Source organism: Aplysia californica, unplaced genomic scaffold (assembly GCF_000002075.1).
Source record: "Aplysia californica isolate F4 #8 unplaced genomic scaffold, AplCal3.0 scaffold00189, whole genome shotgun sequence".
In the NCBI taxonomy this organism is placed as follows: Eukaryota; Metazoa; Mollusca; class Gastropoda; order Aplysiida; family Aplysiidae; genus Aplysia; species Aplysia californica.
In genome coordinates this window covers 193,848-212,044 of record NW_004797459.1, presented here as the reverse complement: position 1 = coordinate 212,044, position 18,197 = coordinate 193,848, and the positions used below count along the sequence as shown (strand labels likewise).

Genomic DNA, 18,197 nt, shown 5'->3' with positions numbered 1-18,197 from the left:
GGGGGAGGTATTGGGGGTGTAACATTATTATTATATATCCTACTATTTTGGTGCAATATTACTATATACCTTACAAGGGAAACTACTGTTCGTGCTTAATAAGAGCTCTTCCTTAAAAGAGTTATTGCTCTTGGCGTGTGGCGGCTGATCAATATAGTGCGGTTGTGTTCTTTGTCATGAATGTGTTCATATTAAGGTATCTGCGGTCTATCCTGTTTGATATCGACCATCAACACCTTTGCAGAGAAGAAGGAGGGGCTCTTTGCTTGTGGAAGTATGTCAAGTTGATCAGCGTCTATGCTTCAAGAAACTGCTTCAAGAAAAGTTCAGAATCTTGGCATCTATTTTGATTCCAGTTTGTCATGTCAGCTGAGATAAATCATCTTTCAGCTGCATGAATTTAGAAATAAGAAAAATTAGTAAAAAAAACGTTATCTTATCAATACTAAGTATGCTGCTTTACTAGTAACTAGCTAATTTTATCAAAACTCGATTATTGTAACTCCTTGTTATCAGGAATATCACTCGCAAAACTTAAAAGACTTCAAACTGTCCAAAGTCCAAAACAATGCTGCTCGATTAGTTTTACGAAAAAGAAAGCGAGACTCTGCTAAACCTCCTTTACGGAGATTGCATTGGCTTCCTGTTGAGAAAAGAATTGTGTACAAGTTGGCCACCCTATGTCACAAATGTTTAAATGATAATGCACCATCATATTTATCAAATCTGTTAAAACTGTACTTTCCAACTTGCAGTTTAAGGTCATCCGCTGACACAAAGAACATTATTTTACCATCTATGAAACTTAAAACAATTGGTGAAAGGACATTTGAATACCTAGGCCCCAAGATCTGGAATGCTTTACCAATTACTTTAAGAGAGATCAGATCTTTTGATTCATTCAAATGTCAGGTTTTTAAAGTAATAAGATGAATATTTGGAGTTTCAGTCAAAACACGTTTTATGTTACTGTTGTACGTTGTACTGTATTGTAAAGCGCTCAGAGCCTGTGTACTTCAATCGTGGTTGATCGCTATATAAATGTCATTTATTATTATTATTATTATTATAAGAATAATAATTGCATTTATATAGCGCATATCCATGCTCAAGAGCATGCTCTATGCGCTTTACAACTATTATTACCCCAGCAGACCCTCTGAGAACACTCAGAAATATTCTCGGCTTCCGCGGAAGCATACAGTGCAAGCTGCGGATTTCACGCGCTCAAACACTATCAAACTGACAAGATCTTTCACTGTCTATAGCCGGGTACCCATTTCCACCTGGGTAAAGTGAGGAAAATTTGTGCAAAGTGCCTTTCCCAAGGACACAACAATAATAATCATTATTATTACGCAACGACGACTGGCTTCGTCGCTGTGTACGCCAAAAAGATTGAGTTTGAGAATAAACATATTTTCCTGGGTAGTTCTGTCTGTCTGCTGATAAACTCACTAATCCACTCAGTCTAAGTTGGTTCAGCAGCAGCCTGCCTCTTAAATAACGTCACTTTAGTCAATATGTGCGTTAAACATGTGAAGCCTACAAACGTAACCTATCGAGTTTTTTGAACGAGCTGAAAAGGTGTTAGTCCTTCGTCCCTAAAGCATATCTGGTTGTCAGTAGAAGTAAATTTGTTATCCACTTTCAAGATTCTTTACTGTAAAATGAACTGGGCTCCCAGTCGTTTACAGCATATTATCGTAGCTGTCGCATGCAATCCACTTAAGTCCAAATTTTGAGAACATTCGATTTTTAAACCTTCTCAAAGTTCCATCAAAGATGCCCCTTTTAACATCACCAAAAAGCATGTTCATGCTATGGTCAAGACTTACGATATATTTGTTGCTTTTCATCATTCCTGACAGCACAACAAAATCTATTTTCTCTTTCTTTTTTTTTTGGTTCAATTTAATACTATTGCATTTTGCCCGCGCAATAACCCAACTCCCTTAAAAACAGATAAAATAAAGAGGGGGGGGGGGGCTACACCTTTAGGTTATCTCGCTTATTCCAGGACCAAGTTTTACCAAATTTCGCACATATAACAAGCATAGTATAGAGTCTTAAAATCTGCAATCAAATTTGAGGAAAAAAGTTTCGTTTCCATAGATACGGCGCCCATATTGGATTTTTTTCATTGCTCGTTGTTCATTGTGTCAGGAAGCAACATCCCTGTACTCCGGACATGTCCATTGATGCTCCGTTGCTCTCTCCAAAATGTTGCTGAGGGTCCTTCCACTGACTCTGCCACTGCACATCTGGTTGAACGTTCTTCTGTTATTTCCTGCAAGGATGCCAGATTTTCCGCTTCCTTTTTGTATTCCCAAAAGCATCATCCTCTACACGGCAGTACTGGCCTCTGCTTCCCTATCTTCCTCCTCAATCAGCTGGCGAGAGAGACATTTCAAGATCTCGACCCTATCTGTTTGAACCGTATTGTCAACTGAGGTGGCCTCATCTGCCAGTCAGTCGGCTTTTTCATTTCCCCCAACACCTGCATGGCCAGGACAGAAAATCCATGTGAGCGATCGTATAGGCGTTGGTTCGATAGCTTGAATCCATTCTGTTCAAAGGAAACCTTTTTGATCCTTCTGAGGGTACACATGGAATCAGTGATAAGAACAGCATGGGTTGTGTAGGGGCGATCTTTGGTCATCCAATCAATTGCTTTCGTAATGGCTTCAATTTTCATTCGCATACTTGATGTAGTCCTGCTGCAGGCTCCGGATGCACTGTGTATGATTTTATTGTTGACGAATGCAACAAATCCCCATCCACTTCTCTGGCTATCTCTTTTCACTGAACCATCTGTATAAATTATAGGATCCCCTGCTTTTGAATTTGTGTCAACAATCTCGTTGATATTGCTCTCGTTTATGGAAGCCGCAACATTTCTTCTGTCTCTGCCCATGCATATTTTGACCTTGGTGAGGTCCCTGTATTCTGTATTCTCCTGTCACCTGTTCTCATTCTTCGCCTCGTGGTAGGCTTTCAGGTACACAGATTTTTATCAGAGAATCCTCTGCTTCCGCCATCCAAGATTTTCCTCTTTCGATTCTGACTCTCTTGTTGTCAAGAAGTACTTTATGAAGTGGATGGTCCTTCTTGCCCATTACACTGAGATACATCTTTGCCTGAGCTATCCTATGGCATACTCTGATGCCACTTAAACCTAGCTAGTAGCGCATGCACAATATTGGAGTGTCCTTGGTGCAGCCAAGCACTGCTCTCATTGCCTCATTCTGCACTCGATCCAGCTTTGCGATCTGTGTGTCGGACAGCGTGAGACAGCCCAATCCGTAATCAATGACAGACAGGACGACCAGCTGCAACATCTGGAAGAGCAATCTTCGCGGAATCAGAGCAGCAGCCACGGGTCTAGATTGCACCAACACCTCATTTGGCCTTTGTTACCACATGGTCCACATAATTGTTGAAGGACAACGACCTGTCGATGACGATTCCCAGACACTTCAGCTCTGACTGTCTTTCGATAATCTCATAGTTGCAAGTGATTGGTGTAGTTGTGTCTTTGACAATCCTGTTGTCGAGGGAACACCAAAGTACCTGTGCCTTTGAAGGATTGATAACTGCTTCATTTTAGTTGCACCATTTTACAACTGAGTGAAATCTTTTCTCCATGTTCCTTGCCATCTGAAGTCTGTCATCTCCGTGCTCGTATGCCATTATGTCATCCGCAAAGCTCAGGATACGTCCAGATTCCTCCTGAAACATCGTTACCTGAGCAGTGTACTCATTGAAAAGCACAGGAGAGACGGGGATCCTTGGGGCAGTCCTGGAGCAATTGATGCCGGATCTGAAGTCCATTCCCCCTGTCTCAGGGCCATTTTTCTCTCCTCCAGGGCTACTGCTACCCATCTCACCAGCCATATGTCTACATCAAATTCCAGGAGGCGGTCAATCAAACGTTCATAGTCGACTCGGTTGTAAGCATCCTCAAGGTCAAGTGCCGTCACAACTGTTTCCTTCCGCTGCTGAAAGCCTTCATAGATGTCACACGCCATGACAGCAGCATTCACTGCAGTTTCTCGATGGGGTCTATAGCTCATTTGGCAACAGGGACTGCATCTCTAAGTGTGCCGATATTCGTCCGGCAACTATCTTTTCCAGAATTTTCCCATAGGTGTTCTGCATGGCTATCATCCTGTTACCACTGAGAGCCGAGTGGTCTTTTCCTGATTTGGGGATTGGTATCAACCAGCTGTGCAACCATTCTTCACGGATTTCACCAGTGCCAATGCTTTTGTTGAAGTCTTTTATCATTCCTTCAATCATCTCATCATCTGCTTCTTTCAGGTGGCAATATCTTACGCCATCCGGCCCTCCAGCACTGTCCTTGGTATGTTTTATCGTTCAGGAAACCTCTCCTGTAGATATCGCATCCTCGTAGTTTGCATACATGTCTGGTGTCAACACACTGGAAACATCTTTTTCAACTTCCTTTCTTGAATCAATATTTCCCTGGTGTGTTTGATGGATGAATCGGTCCAAGAAAGCCCTTCCTTTCTCCTCATCAGTTTGGAGTGTCCTTCCTGACTCGTCATTCACATTCACGGTGGTTTTTGAGTGACCCTGCCTTACGTAATGAATACTACACTTTTTTAAAATGGAAAATGATTGGGTTTTTTCTCATGCATGTTAGCGAAAATTAGATCTAAAAATTTGTCTCTTCTTTTTTTCCTTAACGAAAAATCCGTAAAAATCCACTCCGGACACCACTAACAAAAATCGGTTCCATATATCAAAAATTCAACGGACAAATCTTTAGTATTACTTCTTCTCTTCATTCTGTGACAATTTCATGAAGATTAGAAGAAATATGGAGGAGTTATTCAAAAGTGACGCGGTGGTAATTGACGTTATTGACGCGGTAATGTCCGTTGCCACCGAGTAACGCGATGTCAAGTGTGAAAACAACGCTCTATCTTTAGAAGTCATATAACGAGTAGTTACACACATTTTGGGGTTTGAAAGGAAAATAGTATAGGTCAATTTCCGAATGCTTTGCACTCAAATTCTTCTTTTTACCTGCACAATGGTATTCAAAACTATCTATAAACTTATTTTTATCATGGAATATCATTTTGCGTAAATCAAAGCTCATTTGAAAGATTTTGTTTACAGTAACTTGAAAGTCTTGTTTCCTGAGGATCCTTTCGAGCTTCTCATGTCTAAGTGGGTCAATTTGTTTACTTGTGTTTTCTAATTTCATTGGACGAACATCAAGAGCTGCTAACTTAACGTGTTTTGAATGAGACGTAGGCGAGCCTATGCTTCGATGTAGAAACAACACCGGCGATTCTAGAAGTATGTTACAAACGCACACATATGGAACATAAATGAGAGAGAGAGAGAGAGAGAGAGAGAGAGAGAGAGAGAGAGAGAGAGAGAGAGAGAGAGAGAGAGAGACCCCCGCCCTCACACACAGAGGGCAAAGAGAGAGCGTCGCAAGTTCACGAACGTAGTTCTTCAGCGCAGAATACCGAGCACGTACAGGATACATCTCCTCCCAATTACAAAAGAGCTCCAATTTACTCAGTGGTAATTGACACTACCTACCCAAAAAGGTATAGAGCAAAATCGCGTTTCGAGGAAACGGCCAATGAAGAAAAATGAAATATTGACTTTTTGAGGAAACGGAGATGACAAAAATGCCCGGTATTGGAAGAAATAAGACTTTTAGGTCTTCTTATTGGGTGGAATAGTTGTAGGAAAGGCTGAGGAAGCTAAATATACCTACAACTCAAATTCCATAATTTTGAGCCGAATCGGATCTTTGGGGATGTACACCCCCCCACCCCCCCCCCCCCCCACCCTTCCCCGTCCCTTAATGGTGTTGTTTCATTTATCTAGCAAAAATGTATTTTTGTTGTTCTTGAAAATGTATATTAAATCTATATCGAAAAGAAAAAAAAGGGAGCAGATGGCCGTTCGAACCCTCACCTGCAGTCGCCGCAAGGGCAAGATGCACACGGTCCTTGTAGAAGTTCCAGTTACACTGTCTCACCAGAGCACAAGCCACGGCAACCATAGACACGCACACGCTCAGTGCAGCCAGCAGACGAGTCACTTCCAACATGGCTGTAGTAGTAGTAGTAGTAGTAGTAGTAGTAGTAGTAGTAGTAGTAGTAGTAGTAGGTAGAATAAAGAACAGAAGAAGATGACGAAACAATAGTGGCAGCAGTAACAACATCAACAGCAACAAAGAGCTACAACAAGAAACAGCAACGACAGCGACAACAGCCACTACATCAACAACAACAACAACAACAACAACAACAACAACAACAACAACAACAACAACGAAGACTAGCCTAGAAGTGGCCTACCAAGCAACTCGACACCTGGATTGTTTGATTATCAATACCCTTGTTTGAAACCCACAACTATTAGACGTTTACATGATCATTGATTACGGGTTTATCACCTATGATGTGGACCCATTCCAACCCGGATTCATCGAAGGACTCGCCCAATTTGGGCACAACAGCATTGGTGCTGTAACCAAAGATATTGGAAGAGCAATTTATTCAACGTTGGTACAGATTGTTATTTTTTGAGTGTTTAGAAGAAGATGACGGAAGTTTCACTTAGCCAACGCCCGCCATGCGGACCGCTTGGGAGGCAGAAGTGTCGTGGTGTGGCGCGGCATCTCTACTCGTCATCTCGTATTTGGTCACCATGCGAGGCTACCTCACAAGACGACGATATTGAGACGAAACGTTTCTTCTTTATGTCCTTCCCTAAATGACATGGCATGATGCAATCTGCCAGCATGACAACCCCCGACTCCAAACGGCCTCGATCAGTCAAAACTCATTTCAAACTCATAATCAGTGTTCTGAACTGGCCTTCAAGATCTGTAAGACGACATTGACAGGAGGCTTTGAAACAGGCCATACCCCATGAAATTTTGCCAGAAAGCTGGAAGCTTCACTTCACTAGGAATAGCAAAGAATTCCTCAGGCAACCATAAAGACATTAATTCGGTCAATGAACAGGCGTTATGTTACTGCAAATCAAGGGGGAGAAGGCCATAGGCAATACTGAGCAAATTTGATTTGGATTTTACAAGGGTTTGTGTGAATAAAATGCTTTCCCTTGAAAAAAAGGGACTTTGGCCAATTCTTTTCATGTCTTGTAAACTGAAAATGCATGAGAATCATGAGTGCAAAATATTGTTCCGCTATATTGAATAGCAAATGAATTCTGCTCCCCCGGGGCGAGGGAAATACAATATTGTGCGTTAATTGTTCTCTCTCGACTCGGGTTTGAGGATCCTGAGTCGGAGTCTCCATAACTTCATGTTTAAATTAGACTAGAAGGGAATAACTGCGATTAATGATTAGGGAGTACAATATGACTACTGCATTTAATTAAGTCTATAACCTGGTTGTCAACTTGCTATCTACAACCCGCTTAAGAAATCCCCATCATGCCTGCCACTACACTGTCTACCTACTTAGGTCCTCTCTTCACTTGTCTTGGCCAGCTAGAATAGGCTAACTCTAACAAGGTTACGTTATCGGAGAGTGTGCCCACCATTTCGGAACTTCAACGTGACATGAAGGATGGTTCCAGTAGGGAATGGGATAACGGGTGCCAACATCCTTCGAGACTTATCAGAGAAGAGGAAGATAGAACTAACGCTATTTTTTTAAACCTCTACTTACAGAAACATGTCTTCCCTAATAATTATTCTAAGAAAAACCATCCCACGTCATCACTTATCACCACCATTATTTCTAAAATCATCATTGCTCTCAGATCCGTGATATACATCTATAATTATCTTGAACATCTATCTGTAACAGTTACATGTTATAACAGTTATGTTCGTAATACACTATTGGAAACTATCATACGCACATTTTACAACTAATCACATGGCGTCAATATCATAAAAATGGGCAAAGGGACACAAAAAAAGAATGGCAAATGAGTTATCATGTTTTGTTGAAGGGTGTAGTTGAACTTTTGCAACTCGGTATTATGCCAAACAGATAAACAACCTACGCTTCCACACGAAGTGCGTCTTGCCGGCCAGGTTGAAGCAGATCTCTTTGTCAGTGCAGCCGTCCATGTCGGGGGATTCTGGAGCGTTGTCGGTGAGGGATCCTGCTACAAGCGGAGAGCTGCTGTTGGCTGCTTCTGTTTCTGTTGGTTGAGCTGTAAGTGATATTTTGAGTTTTAATGAAAGGCTGCTTCTTTTTTCTTTTTTTTTTTAGTTAGAGTTTTCCTGCACTTGCAACACAATATAGGTACTGTAGATTAGAGATGTTTCTAAATCAAAAGTGTCGAAAATGCTCCTAACATAAAGTAGCATACAAAGAAAAGAAGGAGAGATAAAGACGATAGACGTATGATAGGAAAAAAGAAAAATGCAAACCAAAGCATCTGTTTACCACCAACTGGTGATCAATTTAGTTCAGTTTTGGTAAGAGTAAGAGCTTTCAATCAGGTGCCGCACAACTAGGCAATACAAATGCCGATGATTAGGAAGTGATCCTGAAGAATAAAATACAAGGAATCAGATGAGACTGACAGATGTTTGAAATGAAAGAAGGAGCAAAACCCACCAGAGCACCTGCCAACCACCCACGAAGTAGAGGCAAGTACGTTAGATGTTTGATAAGAAATATGGAGCAAGCATACCGCACCAGAGCGCCCACCAACCACTCACAAGATAAATAAGCAGGGACGATGGACCTTTTAAAGGGAACAAGGAGCAAACCACACCAGAGCACCCACCAACCAAGGTGAAGGAGTAGGAGAGCCTCTGACCCACCTAAGGAGGAGTTTGTGGCGTTTGTTGTCGAGTTGGCGTCGACAGAGAAGGGTTTGTCGAGACAGAATGTTGAGCAGGACAACCACAGGCCAGCCCGGCCTACCTCTTTACATTGTTCCTTCACCTGAGGCAAGAGGGAAAAAGTAAACTATTAGTTGGTTGTTGTTGTTTTGGTGTTTTTTTTTGGGGGGGGGGGGGTTGGTGTGTGTGTGTGTGGGTTTTAGTTTTAGTTTTAGTAGGGATGTACATTGTATGTGAATGCTTATGTGTATGTGTATGCGAATGTGTTTGAGTATGTGTATGTTTACGTGCATGTGTATGTATGTGAATGCTTGTGTGTATGCGTATATTATGTATTTGTATGTGTATGTGTACGTGTATGTGTATATGTATTTTAGTTTTAATAGAGGTTTTACGGCGCTGGCAACTGCATAAGGTCATATGAGCGCTAAGGGGTGGATGTCAACAGAGAAGTCCTTACAGGGAATCAGACTTATTCTGCTCATCTCTCTTGCTTCAACTTTACAAAGTCTGCTTCGACTATCAAGACATCCCGGAAATAGCGGGTCACAAGAGAGGGACAAACATACAAAAGAAGTAGAGGAAAATGACGATAATAAGGATCAGGAAAGAAAAAGCAGCAGTTCCCTGTTGTAGTTTAGGCACAGTTATGAGCAGGACATTGTGGGATCAGCCCATTTAAAATTCTACTGTGTCTTAGAACGAGAAACGTCCCCCCTTAGGGAATGGCCTAAAGACACTTCAGTCAGTGGCATTGCTCCGGGATGTATGTGGGTTTGGTTATCTATTTATTTATTCATTTATTCATTTATATATGTATTTTCAGGTTTTGACGAGTTTTGTTTTGTTTTGTTTTGTTTCGTGGAGATGTTGGTTTGGGGGGGGGGGGGGTCCTGAGAGATTCTGAGTGAAAAAGAAAGAAAAAAAGAAAAATGAATCAAACTTTCAACTCACCACAATATACTTCATCCAGTTGGGAAAGCTGATCCCGAAACATAAGAAGCAGGAAGCTGACAAAACTAGGACTGTGTGTACATACAGGATGATGTCACCAATGAACGCCATGCTAAACTGCACTATGGGTTGGGTTGCTATGGAAACCTGAAGCAAACTCGATTACCTCTGCCGTCGTATCTTTTTAAAGATAATGTGTCAACAAGACAGCTGAGGAGACAGAGAGAGAGCGTTTTTAAAGAAATTAAAATTCTCGTTTGGTTTTTTAAGAGGTTTTTTTTAGCGAAAAGAAGCAAATGCACACAGGCCGTATTTATACTGTGTTAGGACAGAGCAACTAACTTTTACCCAACTGTTTAAAACGCTTAAGGGGAAATACCGGAGAAAGACTCGACGTCAGTGCGTCAGTTTCAATTTCTATCCCTCCCCCCTCCCTCTCCCCCAATCCGTTCTCCCCCTCCCCCAAACCCCTCGATCTCTGCTCCACCCACCCATCCCACATACATATATGATTGGATTTTTCTTTCTCTTCAATTTTTCAAGACACTTAATTTAATTGACTTACTAAAAAGCCTATAATAGAAATGGTTTGTTGGTTGGAAGTATTATCTCTGCCCGCCGTAGGTCTCTGAGATTCACGTGCAATGATTTATCATATTATTCACTATTACGGCTGGTGCTCAGTATAGTTTGTTTAGTTTGAAGTACGGCTGTGGTCAGGCTAGTCGCCTATTAGCCGTTCGTTGCTTTCACTGCTTGTTCCTTCCTGCTCGTTGTTTTCACACTCTGGTATCTGTAGGTTAGTGCTCATGGCACATGGATCTGGCAGTTTGAAACCAATCTAGGTTCATAGAGAATGTATGTGCCTTCCAGACCATGTCAATCCTATCCTTGAAAGCATTCATGGATGGTGCAGACATCACATTTTCCGGTAGGGAATCCAAACGTTAACTGTGCGTACACTGAAGATGTTTTGGCGGACTGCTGTTTTCACATGGGTTTTTTTTCAATTTTAGGCTGTGTCCCCTGGTGTTAGAGTGTAGATTGCGGGGTAAAATGTCTCCCGTTACGTTGTAAATTCCTGTTAAATACTTGTAACATTCAATCATGTCGCCTCTAGCTCTCCGATAGCACAGCGATGACAGATCCAATTTTCTGAGACGATCGCAGTAAGCAAGGTGCTGTAGTTCAGGAATTAGTCTGGTGGCCCGACGTTGCACTTTTTCAAGTTGTTCTTCATCACCTTTAAGTCTGGGGTGCCAGACCACATTTCCATACTCTAGATGAGGACGAATGATTGATTTGTATAGAGTAGAAAGGGAGACTTTGTCCAGCATTGTGAAACCTCTCCGGATCAGTGCGAGAAGATTGTTAGTTTTATTGACTTGGATATTGACATGTTTGCTGAATTTTAGATCACTTTCAATATTCACACCTGGGTCTTTTTCTAGTCTCACAGAGTCTAGAGTGATGCGTTCACCTTTGGATGTCATCTTGTACTCGCATGGGTTTCTATTTTTCCCAATGTGCATAACCGTGCATTTTTCTGCATTACACCTCAATTGCCACGCATCAGACCAGAGCTGGAGTCTGTTCAAGTCATCCTGGAGGTTGTCCGAAAAGTCGGGTACTTCAGCAAAAATCTTCATATCATCCGCGAACAGAAAAGTAGCAGAGAGGATATTTTCAGGAAGGTCATTGACGAAGCATACAAATAGAAACGGACATAGCTCATTTCCCTGAGGGATTCCCGACTGCACATGCTCCCAGGATGACTCCTCTCCATTTACAACCACCCACTGTTGCCTATCAGTCAAGAAGTCCCTTATCCAAGCGTGAATCTGCCCCTCAATTCCATAGCCTTCCAGTTTTGTCAACAAACGTTCGTGTGGGACGGTATCGAAGGCCTTAGCAAAGTCTAGATAAATGGTGTCGACACAGCCATCTGCCTCAATGATTGAAGTCCATAGGTCGAGCTACTCTAACAGGTTGGTTGAACAACTTCTTCTGCTTATTGAAACCATGTTGACAGTTGCTAAACAGATCATTTTGCTGGAAATGTTTTATGAGCTGATCTCTGATGATGGATTCCAATACCTTACAGGCCACACTCGTCAGACTCACTGGACGATAGTTTCCTGGGGTGGGGGGGGGGGGGGGGTGTTGTTGCCTTTTTTGAAGATAGGTGAAACATGAGCTAGCTTCCACTCGGATGGTATAACTCCTTCCTGCAGTGACCTATTCATTAGAGTTGCCAGCGGGGCAGCTAGTTCAGTGGCACATTGTTTGAGGGTGGATGATGGGATGTTGTCTGGACCCTGGGCTTTGTTGGGATTTAGCATAGCAAGCTTCTTGAGCACATTTTCTTTAGTTATATGCATGTCTTCAAACTTGCAGTTAACATCTCTGTGTTGAAACTCATGTATTTCTCTTGTGCCCTCTCTCGTGAAGACTGAGCAGAAAAAAACGATTTAGAACCTCGGCTTTATCCTTGTCCGTGCTTGCCACACTACCATCATCACAGACCAGATCCGCAATACCACTCCTTGTGTTCAGTTTGCTCTTGGCATATTTGAAAAATGCTTTGGGGGTCTTGCTTGGATTCTTGGGCTATCTTTCTTTCAAGGTCTCGTACTGCCTTGCGGCATTCCCATTTGGCTTGGTTTCTTGCTTTTGCGTAGTCTGCATAGTCCTTACCCTCTCTCGTCTCCATATACCTTTTGAAAGTGGTGTGTTTTTCTTTAACTTTGGCTAAAGCCTTGTCATTCATCCACAGTGGGTTTCCCTGCTTTTTTCCAGGTCTGCTCCTGGGAATATTTGTTTCCATGCTATTGATTAGTTTTTGTTTGATCTCTGTCCAGGTGGCTTCACGTGTTAGTTCATTTAGGGTAGTCTCCCAGTTATTGATTGAAGATCATTTTTAATCCCGACCCAGTCGGCTCTGTCATACACATAGCGGGGCCTGTGCGGTTTATCTTTTTTCTTATAGCAATTCATCTGAAAGACCAGGTTAGAGTGGTGGCTTTTCCCCAAGGGAGGTTCATAGTTCACTTCTTCTATCATGCCCTCCTATGTGAATATCAAGTTTAAGATGTTGGCCTGTTGGCTAACTCTGTGGTGAGTTGGTTCTTGCACATGCTGGTATAGAAAGCAGTCTCTGAATGCCTCCAGGAAGGAAGTGGCCTCCCTGCCCTCAGTCTTGCAGTCATTATTCCACCCAATCCCAGGGAGATTAAAGTCACCACAAATCAGAATATGAGAGAAATTTATATTACACACTGTTTTCAGATCCTTGATTATGATTTCATTATTTACATTATCGCTGTTCGGTGACCTGTAAACACAGCCTAATAAAAGTCTGTCTGTACCATCAAGTCCTATCTCATACCAGAGTGATTCCTTCCCTGCACATGTTTCATTAACTGGGCTAGGCGAAGCTTTTAAGTAGTTCCTTGTATAAATCAGTACACCTCTATTGTCTTTCTCGCATCTGCTGAACAAATCGTAACCCTGAAGTTGCAACTCACAATCTCGCATTGATTCTGTGCAGTTTTTTGGTGAGACCTCAGTGACGCATATAATATCTGGTTTATGTATACACACAAGCACCCCGAGCTCATGCCTCTTATTTAGAGTGCTATCTGCATTTGAATACAAACATTTTAACTTGGAAGATGAAAAACTGAACAAGTCTTTTGGAACACAATTAACTTTTGGATAAACACAACTCAAACAATCATTCAGAACCTTAGAATGACTAGAATTCTCATTCTGTGAACTATATACATGTTTCTTGGGCTGGTTATCTGCTATTCCTTGCCCACCTGCCCGACCCCACTCCGCCTTCTGTTCTTGCTATATTCACCACCTGGTGTCTCCTGATCACCCATATGTCTTTTCTTCCCTGAGCTTCTGACTCTTCCCTTTTTTGATTTCTCAGCAACACCAGCTTTCTCATCTCTTCCCTCTCTAAAAAAAAGTCATATCCTTTTTAATGGAAATTTTTTAAAAGTTTTTTTGTCTTGGTGCTCCCTGAGTTTCCTTCCAGACTTAAGAGTCTCTTGAGCCTGTTGAGAGTTCTGAAATTTCACTTAAAGTGGTCTGGGCCCCTTTTCAGTGTCTTTTGCCTCTGTCTTTTTGGCCCCCAGTCGATAGATCAAACCAATCTCGGCCGCACATTCCAATCCTTTCTGGGTGATATCATCGCTTTTTTCATGTCCTCCGATTTCCTCACTTCAGGGTCTGTATCTGTACTTTCTGGCACTCCAAAGAAAATCATCTTGTTTTTTTCTGTATTCTCTGTCTTCCATTTCTTTAATGTCCTCGTTGACTGATGTTACCATGACGCTGTCCAGTTTACATGATAGATTCTCCCTTGAGTTCTCGGCCTCTTTAAATTTCTCTACGACATGTGCTTCCATGTCTTTTACTTTTCCCTGCAAGGCATCCTGTCTGGCTGAGAGACGATTTAGACCTGACATGAACCCAATGGTGAATTTGTTGCATTTTTTACTAAACCAATGCAGGCTCTGTGATGATTCATTGTCTGTTTCCTATATTGCTGCGTAGAGAGAATCAGGTACACCTTCACAGGTTGTGTGGTGCCATATCTCACACATATCACACTTTAGTCCATGTTCTTTCTTTCCCACCTCCCTGTCACATTTACCACATGTCTTATCTTCTTTTTTGCTGTTCCTAGAATTTGGTTTGATGCGTTCGGTACTTGTAGTTGTAGGCCTACTCATTTTTACAGTTTCTTTTTCCTACTCCCGATATGAACAAAAGAGATGCCACCAGCCCAAAACTCTCTAGATCTAAATTTCTAGTGGTAGATCTAGTAGATTCCATGTGCAATATAGCACACGTACATTCTCAGAATCAGAGCTCTCTAATAAACCAATATAGATATATCTAGATCTACTGCTAAAGTAAATCATTATTTATATCTACTTGTGCCCATATGTTTCAGAATAAGTTGCAATATCTTACCATATTCACATTCTGTAGGCCTTATATAAATTGATCATGCCACATTCTTCAGAACATAATTAGTTCATTAGCGTTGAACGGAAACTCTTGGTGCTCTATAATAATATAATGTGTCAGACAACGTTCACGAACCATACTCAATGTCTGAAATGCGGGATTTCCCGTCCTATGAGCAGGTTGCTGTGAATGTTGTTGTTGCTATTGAGAGGTCCTCTACTAAAAGGAAAAATATGAATAATTATATCAACAATTCACTACCGGAGAATTATTACAAAGTTCAGTCTGACATTTTGGCCATTTTGAGTTTCAAATACCATGATTTCAGAAACCAAATTTTCTGTCTGCTCTATCAAAATCGTAAGATTTTTTAAAGTCATTATCAAGATATTCAAAGAATTGTGGTTTATCTTTGAAGTTTGAAAGCTAAGTCAACATTTTTATAAAGTCTACACTTATTGTTTTATTCTGTGCAGATTCATTGCCTACTGAAGGTTTTTAATGGATCTGTAATCTCTTTGTTTCTGGTTCCCAGTTCATATGGGCCCACTATGTCTTCATGTCTAGTTGTTCCTACTTTTGCATTAAAATCTCCGATGACTATGACAATATCCTGTGATTTAGAAAGTGTCTTTGATTGGTTTAGTTCGTGCGTTCTGAGGTTGACGCATAAGCTTAGATGATGGTTGTATCGAAGGGTGATCCTTTCAGTCTCACTGGCATTACGCTGTCTGATATTGTCAGGTACCCCTTAAGTGTCTTCGATGTCTGCATGTCCATGATGATCGCTACTCCTCTTTCATGTTTGTCGCCTCCTGAGTAAATGATTTTATATCTGTCGGACACTATTCTGCCAGCTCCTGTCCATCGTACTTCACATAAACCCATAATGTTAACATCCATTCTCTTCATTTCTTTCCTGAAGTTGTCCAGTATTCCTTTCTCTAGCAATGTTCTCTTATTCCAGGTTGCTATGCTTCTCGTTTGAGTTTTCCTTTTGTGAGCAGTATCTTGATGACGATATGGTGTCACCTGCTGAGCATGACTTGCCCTACTGGACGAGGCAGTTCTTACAGAGCTCCCCTTTACTTTGTTATCTTCTTTCATTGTGTGTTGATCCATGACGTTCTTGGAAGAAAATACAGCAGTGGTTTCCCCTTGCCTTCTGTTGCATTTGTGTACGGTTTACTCCACTTGGCTTTGTCCAAAAGGACTAACCCACATGGCAACTGGGGCAGGTGGCAGGTTTCGGCAACCCCCTCTCGCCTGACAGTCCCTTTACTAAGAATATGAGGCATTTTATAGAGACAGGATTGCCACCACCCTGTCCTACCTCGCTCTCTAAGACTGTTGCCAGTTGGTCCGAGACTGCTTATTAGTGCCGTGCGATTTAGAGTTTTTTTTTTAAATCATCGTAACTTCGAAATGCGATGCAACTATTCATGCTATTCGAATACCGTGCGCGAATAGTTTTTTCTTCTTATACAAGTACATGAAGGCCAAAGGTGAGGCCTGATACGATGAGTCTATCAGAGTACCCATATCCCCTTGTGCTTCGAATTTCGAGTTGTTCAAGGGGAGCTCAGTATGCAATGTACACAAAATCTCCGGCGATGGTCTATTGAGTTATGGCATCACGAGTGCCTTTTAGAGGCATGTTTTATAACTCCTACTGGCTCCTCTTATCACTCTGTCCCGTAACCATCAACTTTAACGTAACGTTGAATTTACCTCTGTGAATTTAGATACTTTAGTATGCTTTGATTTTACTACGGGTTGAAAAAAAAGTTAAAAGAAATCTATTATGAAAAAAATCACACAGCATTCGAGCGACTCTGCCACGCTTTGAATGGCTGTGAATAGCGCAATTATTGTGAAATCTAATGGGTACAGCTCTGCAGCTTCTTGGTTATTCGAAGCTACCCTACATAATGTCGGCCTTTCCATTATCCGCCACCTGGGGACGCGGTGAGTCGAGGATTGTCGACAGAGTTGTGGTTCATAAGACGTATGCAGCGTATCCCACTGACAGCTAGAAAAACAAATGAAGAAGTCTTGGTTGAAGCAAATTACAGACGACAGCTTATGACGAATATGCGAAAGCGACAGACGAATTCATTGGACACACAATGCGGAAAGAAGCATTTGGGAATACTGTAACAACAGTCAAGTTTGATGGAAAGAGAGGCAGAGGAAGACAGAGGAGAAAGATACTGGACAAGTTGACAAAATGGCTGGGAGCAGCAAGAACAACAGACACCATTGCTCCAACTCAAGACAGATGGAAGTGGAAGTCCATGATCGCCCACGCCAGTCGGGAAGGCACCGGATGATGGTGATGAATCTGTTTGTTATCGTCTGACACATGTCTGACACATGTCTGAACCGGTGTCTGTTATGAAACGAAACACGTCATCATCCGGGCGATCATAGACCTCCACCAACACTGCAATTTGCTTCAACCAAGATTTCTTCATTTGTTTTTCTAGCTGCCCTTAGGATACGCAACATGCGTCTTATGAACCACAACTCTGTCGCCTCAATTGTTCTTTCCAGCTGTTTTTTGATTGTCCTTGCTTCGCACCCCTATAATAGGATTGACTCAATGTAACTGTTTGTAAGTATCTGTTTCGATTTGTGGAAGGTTGTTTTTGCTTGGAAAATGCGGCTTTATTTTGGTGTGGCACCTCCCATCTGATGATATAATGTTGCTGGCTGACTGGGGTGAACTCTCAGCCCGGGAACCTGGAGTGGACGGTGTACATGAAGGCCCTGTGCTGGAGGACTGTGTGCAGAAACTAGATCTGAGTGAACGAGCCACGCCGGAGCAAGTCTTGTAAGAAGGCATAACGCTATCGGTGATTAATTGTCCTGTGAGGGCCTGTCCATTGATGTCCTGGGAGTCGCAATCCATCGCTCGAGCGCCAGTGGGGCTGCCAATATGGTAAAAAGGCGTTGCCTCTAACGGTCACCAAAAAGATTCTCTCGAACCACCATCTCGTCTCCCGTGGGTCACCTGCGGCGTTTGTTAACCGACGACCAACTTTCTGAAGGAACTGGGTAGTCAGGGGACCAAGAGCGCCGGATGTTTCAACGGCCACTGGGACGAAGTGGTAGCGGTCGCTGAGGCCTGTGTATTTTCTCATTTTGGTTTCCTCGGCCTTTTTGGCAATACTGCCGGGAGCGGAGGCCAAGAAGGTTAGACAACGGTGAGAAAAAATCGGAGCCTGTAGAGTCCCACTCGAGACATTTCCCACCCTCGAACGGAAAGATGGTGATGTCATGCAGCCTTTTGCCCTCATCACGGTCGAGGTGAGAAGGTTCGAGGATACAGTGCAAGTCGGCTGCATCGAGTGCACGCATTCGAAAAAGCTTGACATATAGTGAAACGCAAAATATGTGTATATAATAATAATAA

General features: G+C 42.2%; 1 protein-coding gene across 2 annotated transcripts in view; it reads right to left on the bottom strand.

Moving 5' to 3' along the window:
- Window positions 1-15,098, bottom strand: part of LOC101849618 — a 19,944-nt gene extending 4,846 nt beyond the window's left edge. Inside the window, exons 1-5 of one of the 2 annotated variants that reach the window (XM_005098656.2) lie at window positions 14,783-15,098; window positions 9,791-10,000; window positions 8,816-8,939; window positions 8,044-8,196; window positions 5,971-6,108 (exon numbers count right to left, since the gene is read on the bottom strand). In XM_005098656.2, the coding sequence (XP_005098713.1) occupies window positions 5,971-6,108; window positions 8,044-8,196; window positions 8,816-8,939; window positions 9,791-9,901 (526 nt within the window). In that variant the 5' untranslated portion in view covers window positions 9,902-10,000; window positions 14,783-15,098. The remainder of the gene's footprint in view (window positions 1-5,970; window positions 6,109-8,043; window positions 8,197-8,815; window positions 8,940-9,790; window positions 10,001-14,782) is intronic. The other variant, XM_005098657.2, reaches the window with a different exon arrangement.
- Window positions 15,099-18,197: the final 3,099 nt, after the last annotated feature.